At 39.9% G+C, this 11,164-nt stretch overlaps 1 protein-coding gene across 2 annotated transcripts in view; it reads left to right on the top strand.

Annotated features, from left to right (window-relative positions):
• Positions 1-312: 312 nt before the first annotated feature.
• Pik3r3 (phosphoinositide-3-kinase regulatory subunit 3) overlaps positions 313-11,164 on the top strand; it is a 76,027-nt gene continuing 65,175 nt past the window's right edge. The window contains exons 1-2 of one of the 2 annotated variants that reach the window (XM_048443932.3): positions 313-419; positions 1,283-1,392. In XM_048443932.3, coding sequence (XP_048299889.1) covers positions 409-419; positions 1,283-1,392 — 121 coding nt within the window. In that variant the 5' untranslated portion in view covers positions 313-408. Of the gene's footprint in view, positions 420-551; positions 701-1,282; positions 1,393-11,164 lie in introns of those variants that run through there. The other variant, XM_085686459.2, reaches the window with a different exon arrangement.

Below are 11,164 nucleotides of genomic sequence, written 5' to 3'. Positions count from 1 at the left end.
CCTCCTCTTTTCTTTTCCCCTTCTGCCTTTGTCCCGCTTAGTAACTGAGGTCCGACCAATCGCCGCCTTACCGGCCGGCACCGGCTTTCTTCTGATTGGCCCGCTTGGGGCGCGCAGCCGTCTCCGCTCCTCAGCTGGAGCAGGGCAGACAAAAGACGCAGGCTCGGGCTCCGGCAACCGCGAGCAGCCAATCACCGTGTTCCCCCCTTCTCCGGGCCGAGCTCGCGTGCGCCCGGCTCGGGCTCCTGGCGAGCAGCCAGCGCCCGGGCTGTACCATTCGGAGGGAGGCAGAGGGGGGAAGACAAAGGTCGACTAAAGAGGGACGCCTGACACGGTGACGGGGAGAGGGCAGAGTCGGAGTGGAGGGCTGTAGTCGTCATTTATTTCCGGGCACTTGACAATCGTCACATGTCAAGATGGTACGGTTTGGAGAGGACAGTCGTGCCGTCGGCCGTTCCCCCTGCCCCGCGCGGTTGGGTGGCGCCCCAGCGGGGGTGGGAAGGGAGGGCGGGGAAGGAGGTCCCCTCCGCGCAGTTAAAATGAAACTCAAGTGGTTGGAGCCCCGGCAGAGCGTGAAGGGAGCCGGCGCTGACGGGGTTACCTCTGCTACCCGCGCACAGCCGAGCTCACAGCCGAGCTCTCTGGACTCTCCGGCGGGTCGTCGTTCCGAAGCTGCGGGAGCTTGGGTTCCCAGCCTGAGGCGAGCAGAGCCAGAGTCCCAGTCCCAGAGGGAATCGCTCTCTGCAGACCAGTGGGACCCCGAAACTTGAACGCAGCCCCCCCATCCCCTTTCAAACCTTTGTCACTTTCCCAGCTTTCTCCCAACGCGTTCTTTTTTCCTCCTCTCCCATTCTCTCTCCTCCGAAGGACACAAAAGTGGCTTCCGCTGAAAGATTAGGAGGCGGTAGGGAGCTTTTCCCTTTGGAGAGCGATTGTCTAGGAAGGATTTTTCGGGGAGCGGCGTTTTTTTGTTTGTTTTTTTGTTTTTGTTTTTTTAACGCCACTGCTCTCTGCTTTCCGAGCCTCTCTGTAACCCTCTGAGGTAAAAAGCCCCGTAGCTTGAAAGTTCGGGGCATTTTGTTGGGTGCTTGTAGGAGGAGAGACGGGGAGGACCTTGTCCTCGTCCCAGTAGTTGACTGGACTTGTACTGGCCGTTGGAAACCCCGAAGTACATTTCCATTTGGAACTTTAGCAAATATATATATATTTAGATTTTAAAGTATCAGATAAAAAATATATATATATGCTTTCTATATATTTCCTGACGGCCTGCCCCTGACAGCGCGATGTACAATACGGTGTGGAGTATGGACCGCGATGACGCAGACTGGAGGGAGGTGATGATGCCCTATTCGACAGAACTGATATTTTATATTGAAATGGATCCTCCAGGTATTTGGGAGCAAACTTTTTATTTCTTTGGACGGGTCTGATTTGTGCTTAACAAAACCCCGGTGATGGTTTCAGGCCAGAAGTGTTCCTGGGTGCGCCAGGTTTGGGATGAGAGGCAGATTGCAGTTAAAGCCGCAGTAAAACTGCTTCGGTTTATACCTTTAAAGTTTTCAGTTAGGACCCTCCCTGATCCCATTGTCCCTTGGGGGTGGGGGGACTGGAGTGGGGAGGGGAAGATCCGGGTTTTTTTTTTTTTTTTTTTTTTTTTTTTTTGCCTTTGCATGTCATTCAGGTTTTTGACTGCCCTCCACTTTAAAAAAAAAAAATCAAAATTTCTACCTGCAAGGGATGTTTTATAATCCATTCATGAAGACAGTCTTTCCCTTTGTGGGAACTCCTTAAAGCTTATACTTTAATTCAGAGCTCTGGTTTGGTTCGTTGTGTTTTACCTTAGGCAACTTCAGAAACGGAGTTGCCTTTGTGATTATTCATTTTAAGATTCTGTGTTTCTCTCACAGAAACCAAATGCCAGTTAGTGATTTTCAGGGATTGGGTGGTTTTATTCATTCATGGCCTTAGTCTGAGGTTCTTTTCCATCTGTGCATATAGTCTCTTAGGTCTGCATGCAATGATTTGTTACTTGTTAATTTATGGTGATTTAACTTAATTTGAGTGTCAGAATTGATATAATTTTGACTCTTAAAAATAAAGAACCTTTCTCTTTCCTGTGAATGGGATATATACAGATATGTGACAGGTTTCTGTACGTGTACATGTGAAATGTATATATAAATATATTTTATTTGAGAGCTTTGTCTGAGGCCATTATAGTTATTTTGTGTCTCTGATAGGGAAGGAAAAAGAAAGGGAAATGAAAAGTTGTTTTTGTTCTTTAAAGTGTGTCTCATTTTAGGTTATTATAGCCATCAGATACTCAAACCTTCTTCGCAGTTACCGACAGTGCTTTATGTAATGATTTTGAATAAGCAGAGGGCCTTTGTGATTCCTTGTGTTTACTGAGGATGAATTCGTTGTTCTTTAAAAAAATGGGTTATAGTTAAGCCTACAGAATAATGTGTTTGTCATTAGGGAACCTTGCTTATTATAAGACTTTGTATTTTTGGAAACGTTTGAAAAGAATGGAGTCCGTACAAGTATAATGAAGTATAAATGTCTCGTAGAAGGTATGTAGTAATTATTTCTTGTGTCCTTGTGAATGGAGAATTACCTTCTTTAAAAATTAGTGTTAGGGTTAAATGATCCCTTAAAAACTAATATGAATACTGAACCACCCTTCTTTGGAAAGTCTAAATTATCACTAAGAATTTTTCTCTTTTCCTTTGTTTTAGAACTGTCTTGGTTTACTTTTGTAATTGTGGTTGTAATCCACATGCAGCTCTTCAGTGTTTTGTAAAGTTTGTAAGATTTACCACCCATCTATTGTGTGTGTTTTCCCCTTTGTTTCCCCCAATGGTTAAGCATTGCTTCTGTCAAATACATTTGTCATTCATGTGTTCAGAAATCCAGCATACCACTGGGATCTCTCCTGTAGAGAGTAAATAATGGCATATATCTGTGTTTGTAAGGATTATATATGCACATTGCCTTCGGATCATGCTGGATCATATAGTATCTTGTCTTCCATACATACAAAGGGAATTTATTGGGTGGGGGAGTTGAGCAGGGAGGAGGGTAGAAAATGAAGAAGGCACTAATGATTGAAAACTTTTAATCTTATTGAAAAATATTGGCCAAGTTGAGTTGAATATATATTTTATTTATTTTTGAGATTGACTCTCACAGTATAGCTCAGGCTAGCCTGTAACTCTGTGTGGTCGAGGCTATTCTCTTAAACTTGCACGCCTTCTGTCTCATCCTCTGAAGTGCCGAGATTACAGGCATGTGCCACTGTGTTTGGCCCAGAAATTATTTTTCAAAAAGCTGACTATTAAAATTATGCAAAGATGTGGGTTTTAATATGGTTGTATAGAAAATTCTGACCCAAACTTTATTTTTCAACGTAGTAAACTTTTGAATTTTAAGATGTCTATCCTTGAATGAAATCTGTATACTAAATATTAAGAACACTGAAAATATGTTTATATTATTATCTTTTGTTTTGCATCCTTAGTAAAAATATGATTTTTCCTAGTAATATTTTAAAAGAAACTACTTTTAAATATGTTGAAACATTGACTATAAAGTGAATTTTTGTTCTTTTTTATGAGATACTAGATGATTGGCGTGGAACTAACAGAAATTCATCTGCCTCTGCCTCCCTAGTACTGGATTAAAGGGGTGAGCCATCACACCTGGCCTAAAGTGGGAAAAAATATATATGTATTTATATTTCTCTGTGTGTGTGTGTGTGTGTGTGTGTATGAGTAACTTTTTTGCATATACATTCCATTTTCTCTTTATTTTTTTTGTGTGTGCCAGATCATATTTTATTTAAATTATTAGAAAAAAAATTTGACAGTGCTGGCACACACCTTTCATCCCAGCACTTGTGAGGCCGAGGCCGTCAGGTCTCTGAGTTCAAGGCCAGCCTGGTCTACAGAGTGAGTTCCAAAACATCCAGGAGGCTACACAAAGAAACCCTATCTAGAAAAAACGAAAACAACACAAACAAACACCAGATAAATAAAACATCTTTTTTTTCAAAACTGAGATACAATGATATTTACTTTTTTCTTTTAGAATTTATACATGCTTTGGCTGTATTCAATCTCCTTCCAGCTTCTCCCAGTTCCAACCTCCCTTTCCTACCCATATAACTTCATATCCTTTTTTGAATATTTCTTAATGGAATTAATGTGAATGCCAACTCTGTTTTGTGTGATGAGTTCGGGTTTAGAATATGAGTTAAACTATGAGTAAATTTTCGATGAAATGATTGGCAGAATGTGTCTTTTTCCTAGCCTGCCACTGTAAAGAAAGTGCTTCCTCCCTCTCTCCCACCCTCCCTGCCTTCCTCCTGGACTGGGTGAAAGCTTACTGGTTTCCCATTTCTAGTCTGTCTAGTCTATAGTGTTTTTTTTGTTTTTTTTTTTTGTGTGTGTGTGTGTACCACATGCATGCCTGGAACCCTCTGAGGCCAGAAGAGGACATTGGATTCCCTGGAACTAGAGATACAGTTATGAGCCATGATGTGGGTGCAAGGAATTGAACCCTGGTCCTCTGGGTGAGCAAAAAGGTTCTTAACTGATGAGCTGTCGCCTCTCTACTCCCTAGTCTACAATTTTATTCTTAAAATATCATGTGATGTTTTGCCTACAATGATAAATCTTCTAATTTCCTTAAAAATCTTCTGTTGGCTCTGGGCGGCAGTGGTGTAGGCCTTTAATCCCAGTGCTCAGGAGGCAGAGGCAGGCAGATCTCTTTGAGTTCCAAGCCAAGCCTGGTCTACAGAAGGAGTTCTAAGATAGCCTGAACTATATAGAGAAAGCTAATCTAGAAAAAACAAACAAAATCTTCCAATTGCTTCTTTTGCCTATATAAAAACAAAAGCACCAGATTGCTTACCCTTGTATATAAATCCAACTATTTTTGCTTCCTAATTTTCTAGTCCATTTTTCTTCTGGAGTCCATCATAGCTTCTATAGATTTTTTTTATGTTGCTTTAATGTGTGATTTTTGTCTTCCAGTCACTTAATAGTCATTTGTCAAAAGTTTATGTATGTTTCAGACTCACATCAGATGCTTTTTTTTATCCCCATAACGTTTATTCCCTAATGCCCTTTGCTGGAAGATATCCTTCCTTTGTCATTTCTTTTAGAGTACTTCTTAGATGGAATTTCTTTATCATGCTATATGATAATCTTTCTTATCATCCTTTATGATATCACTGCACTAATTTATGTATATTTTGATCTATGGAATTATCTTCTTACTTGGTTGGAAGCTTCTTAGCTTGTTTTGGGTCTTGGGAGTAGAAGAAAATTAATTAATATATATTGAACTAATAAGATAACTAAGGAGTACTGTTTCTTCCTAGATTTATGTGTTTTTGCTTCAGGTCCTTGGTCACTTCATTCTTTGCCTATTGCAACATCCTAACTTTTGAGTGAGTATATTTATTAGGGTCCTTAATTGAAATATTATCAATATTTTTGTGTATTTTTAGGTTGATTTTAGTCTGAACTATAAATGTAGAAGGTTTTTTTTAACCTGTTACTGCATTTAAAACTCTTCCATCTGAGTGGGGGTGGCATACCCCTTCAGTCTTGAGAAGCCGAGGCAGAGGCAGTTGGAGCTCTGTGAGTTTGAGGTCAGCCTGGTCTACACAGAGAGATATCTAGGACAGCCAGATCTACAATGAGAAACCCTGTCAAAAAAAAAAAAGAATTGAATCTAAATAGGAGCTTAATATCTTTTTTGAAAAATTAATTATATTGGTTGATTGATTGATGGATATGTATATGTGTATGTATGGGAGCAGAAGTGCCATGGTGCACCTGTAGCAATTAGAGGACAATTTACAAGAGTTGGTTTTCCTAGAACCGTGGAGTATACAACAAAACTCAGGTTGGCAAGCTTGGCAGCAAGCACCTTTACTCACTGAGCCACCTTCGTGGCCTGGGTTTGATATTTTAATGTTCCTTAATTTTCTGGCAGCTCTGTAGAGATAGTGTTTACATGAAATGTAAGACTACCGTCGAAATGGTAAGCTTAGGGTTAGAAATATAGTTCAGTTGTTAGAGTGCTTGTCTGGTTTATAGGAGACCCTGGGTTTGATCCCAACATAAGATAAACTGGATGTGGTGATATAGGTCTGTAATTCCAGGTAGAAGCAGGATGAGGTTGTCAGGAAGATCATAGCTACACAGAGAGCTGAGACTAGTGTGGGATATGACATCTATCTCCAAAAAAGAGAAAAAATAGTATCAAGAGTTAGGGTTGTAGGCTGGGCTGGTAACATGGCTCAGCAGGTAGAAGTTCTTCTTGACAGTGTCCAGCCTGATAGCCTGTTTTTTTTAAAAAAAATATTTATTTATTTATTATGTATACAATATTCTTTCTGCGTGTATGCCTGCAGGCCAGAAGAGGGCACCAGACCTCATTACGTATGGTTGTGAGCCACCATGTGGTTGCCTGGAATTGAACTCAGGACCTTTGGAAGAGCAGGCAATGCTCTTAACCACTGAGCCATCTCTCCAGCCCCCTAGCCTGGATTTGATCCTCAGGATCCACACAGTAGGAAGAGAAAAGTTCCATAAGTTGTCTCTGACTTCTGCTTGTGCACTGTGGCAAATGTGTCCACATATACATGTGGGGACACATAAACTAAATAAGTAAATAAATGTAAAAACAGAAAAGAATTAAACTTGTTGTGGTGGTGCATACTACTATTCCCAGCATTTGGGAGGTAGAAAGAGGAGGACCTTTGTGTTCAAGGCCAGTATAAGCTATGTAGGGAGTTCCAGGACAGTCAAGGGTTCAGAGAAATGTTGTAGAAGGCCGCTTGTTTGTTCCCGGCAGCTCAGCCCTGAAATAATCACTCAGAAACCATATTATTTGCAATACTGTTTGGCCAATAGCTTAAGTGTATTTTTGGCTAAGTCTTATATCTTAGTTTAACCCATCTCCATTAATCTGCTAATTGTCATATGGCTGTGGCTTACCAGATAAAGTTTCGTCTTTTGTCTGTCTCTGGTGGGGGCTACATGGTGTCTCTAAACTCCGCCTTCCTTCTCCCAGCATTCAGTTTAGTTTTCCCTGCCTAGTTCGACTCTGCCCTATCAACGGGCTAAGGCAGTTTCTTTATTAACGAATGGTATTCATAGCACACAGAGGGGAATCCCATATCATAGTAAGATCCTTTCTCAAAAACAAATAAAATTGTGACACACATAGAATAAGCAAACAAAATATGACCAATAAGTATCTTGCTTATTCCTGAGATACATACGTGTATTGGGGGTTACTAGCCAAGCAGTTGCATGACTAGGCTCTCAGCGAGTCTCATCTTTGATATAAGGGCTATCGCAGAAATGAACTATACTTGACTGATCTAGAATTATTAACAATATTTATAGATAGAGCTCAGATAAAGCCTGAGTTTGGTGGCACACACTTTGTAATCTAGGCAGGAAGATCCAGTGTTCAAGACCATCTTGGGTTACTTATCTAGACCTTCTTAGGAAGAAAAACAATAAAAGGTTAAGGATAATGGTCCATTAACTCAATACTTGAATTTTGACATTAATTTTTTTTAAAAATTTATGTTTTATATGTATGATTTCAGCCAGCATATATATCTATACCATGTACATGCCCAATGCTCAAGAGGCCAGCAAAGTGCATTAAATCTTCTGGAACCCAGGAATTAGACAGATTTGAGCCATCATGTGGGTGCTGGGAATGGAACTCAGGTCTTCTGCAAGAGTAGTCATTGCCGAGGCATCTCTCCAGCCCAAACGTTTTGACTGTAGAAAAATGTAATGAATGATTCTTTTTTTTTTAAATTGACAGAACTCTTAAGATTGTAGATCTTTTGTTGTCACCAAGATAAATTTTTGAAAATTATATCTAGAGTAGCAACATTTCTTCAATAGATAATGATTTTTTACACTTATATGTTTATTTGTTGTGTGTGTGTGAACATATAGGCATCTGTGGTGCTCATGTTGTAGGCAGAGAACTCAGTCCTAGGAGTTGGTTCTCTCCTTTTACAAGGTTGTCAGCCTCAGTGGACAGTATCTTACCCACTGAGTCAGCTCGCTGACCTGATCATTAATATTACTTGGGAAAATACAAATGTAGTAATGTCTAGAAAAGCAGTTCATGCTGGAGATATGACTCAGGCAGTACATTTGCTGAGCATGTGCGAATTTCTTCATTTGTTTTCCCAATCTTTTCCTCTCAAAGTTCTCAGTTTCTTATGTCTCAGTATTCTGGTTCTTAAAAATTATTGAGGGCACCAAAGAACATCTGTTTAAATAGATCATGCTTTTGCTGTTTAAGAGTCTGTATAGCATAGGCTAGACTTAACTCACTATGTTCTTCAGACTGTCTTTAAACTCATGGTAATCTTACTGCCTTAACTTCCTTAGTACTGGGATTAGAGGCATATACCACTATGTTTTTAAATTAGCTGTTCTCAACCTGTGGGTCATGACTCCTTTGGAGTCGCAAAAAAGATAATCTGCATATAGGATACATACCTTTCGATTCATAATGGTAGCAAAATTACAGTTATAGGGTAGCAATGAAGTAGTTTTATGGTTTGGGGGTAAAACTATATGAGGGTCGCAGCATGAGTAAGGTTGAGAACCAACCATTGCTTTAATGAATTATTGAATTATAGTTACTGTTGTGGAATAAAACTAAATGTAAGAAATAATTCAAGCCAGATGTGGTGGCATGCACCTGGAATCTCAGTGGTGGTAGAGACAGGAAGATCAGGAATTTTAGAGTCTCCTCAGCTACAAAAGAGTTTGAGATAAGCCTGGGCTACATGAGACCCCATCTCTAAAAACAGAAAAAGAAAAATATTAATTCAAATAGTAATATGATATGCTTTTTGGACTCCTTTGGGGGGAGTCCATCATCCAGCTCCCAAATGGATCACTTTTTTCTTTTGAGACAGGGTTTTTCAGTAGCTAAAGAGCCAGTCCTGGAACTACCTCTGTAGACCAGGTTGGCCTCAAACTCACAGAGATCCACCTGCCTCTGCCTCCTGAGTGCTGGGATTAAAGACATGTGCCACCACTGCCCAGCCAGAGTCTTATTCTTATTTATAAAACATCTAGCCTTTGCTTGGTTTGTTTCTTGCCCTTTTTTCTTAACTTATATTATCCTGTCTACTCTTGGACCTCTGTGTTTTTCCCATTCTCTTCTTTAAATTTTACTGTTTATTCTGTGGATTGATGGGTGGCTGGATGGCCCCTGATGTCCTCCTCCTCTTCAGGCTACTCCAGAACCCCTTCTCTCAGTTTTGTCCTTCCGTTTATTCTCTTTTCTTACCAGCCCACCCTATCCTTTCTTCTGCCTCACTATTGGTCATTTAGATCTTTATTATACCATCAGATGATCAAGATAGACAAAACATCACAGCTTCACGGAATTAAAAAATGCAACATAAACTTTAAAAGTAACACCTTAAAATAATATTCCCAAGAAATTCATTTAAAAATAAAAACATGACATACTAACATTTTAAAATAAAAAACTCTTCTAAAAACAAAACAAAAGTTAGTGAGAAAAGTGATGCTATTCTGTGTTTTTGCATGCTTTTAACATGTAGCTTTATAGCCAGATAGCCGTATGATTGCTCTTGCTGTTGGTCCATTGAGATACCATTTATCATAGCCTATGGAAAATTTTACAGATAGGAGGATGGGAATGAAGAAGACAGGCAGAGGAGGCTCATGCTTTCAGGAGGCAGAAGCAAGCAGATCTCTGATTTCAAGGCCAGCCTGATCTACAGAGTGAGTTGTAGGTTAGCCAGGGCTACGCCAAGAAACCCTGTCCCAAAAAAGCAAAGCAAAAGTTGTATTTGTTTGGGATGTGTATGTGTCAGAGCACAGTATAGGAGAGCTATCTTTATAGTTTCTGTATTTAACAAACAAGTAGAAAAAGAATTACAGGACTGGGGATATGACAGTTGTCAAGAGTGCTTGACTACTGTTCAGGTCCTAGATTCTATATGTAGTACTGCATAAATTGGGAATCCCTCCAGCAATTAGGAGGTAGAGGCTGGAGGACTGATCAGAAATTTAAGGACATCCTCAGCTACATATTGAATTGGAGACCAACCTGGGATATATGTGACTCTGTTACAGAAATTTAATAAATTAATAAAAAGGAATTACAGACGTATTTGTGATATAATTGTTTTAAAAGATACAGTCTTTAATCCCAGCATTCGGGAGGCAGAGGCAAGCAGATCTCTGTGAATTCAAGGCCAGCCTGGTCTACAAGAGCTAGTTCAAGGACAGCTTCCAAAGCCACAGAGAAACCTGTCTTGAAAAAACAAAAAAAAAAGATAATCTTCAAAGAAAGAACGAAAGAACACAAGCACGAGAAATATAAATTTATGTATGTGTGTAGGTGCATGCACACATATGCATATGTGGAGACCAGAAACAGACACTGAGGGTCTTGCTGAACCTGGCACTCACTGGTTGTGCTGACTGGCCAGTGAACACTGAGGCTCTCCCTGTCTCTGTATACTCTGCCCTAGAGCTATATATGTACAGGATAACACCTGTTTTTATGTGGGTTCTGGGGGTGAGAACTCAGGTCCTCAGGCTTACAGAGGAAGCAGTTTACCATCTCCTGAGTCCCATATTCTTGTAGACTCAAAGCCATTTTATGCTTTCTTTATACTATTTCTTTTTGCTACCTTTATAAAGCAGATACTTTGTTTCACTTCATACAGGATACCAAAGCTAGGATAAGTTTAAAGACAAGGCTCAAGGCAGTAAAGCAAATTTACAAACAAAAACTGACAGTTTATACCCTTTAAACTTGGTGTGGCTGACCTTTAGTAATACAGTACCAATTTACGCCTTCACTAATCTGTCTACTCTCTTCTAGTCCAATAGCCTGGTTGTATCTTTTTATTCCTATCCCCAAGCTTTTGCTTGTACTGCTTCTCGTGTAGTGCAATATTGTATACCACCACAGCCACATCTTCAAATCACGACCTTGTGCTAGACATCTTTTCTTTTTAAAACCTAGTTTTAGAGATCCTAGTACTGTGTGTTTTTTGGTATATGTCTGTAGCTTGTTATCTTTACAAGAAATAATATATCTCATGAATGTA

This window comes from Myodes glareolus, chromosome 3 (genome assembly GCF_982192425.1).
Source record: "Myodes glareolus chromosome 3, mMyoGla1.1, whole genome shotgun sequence".
Lineage (NCBI taxonomy): Eukaryota > Metazoa > Chordata > Mammalia > Rodentia > Cricetidae > Myodes > Myodes glareolus.
Note: the sequence above shows the minus strand (reverse complement) of the source record. Positions and strands in the feature narration are given on the sequence as shown.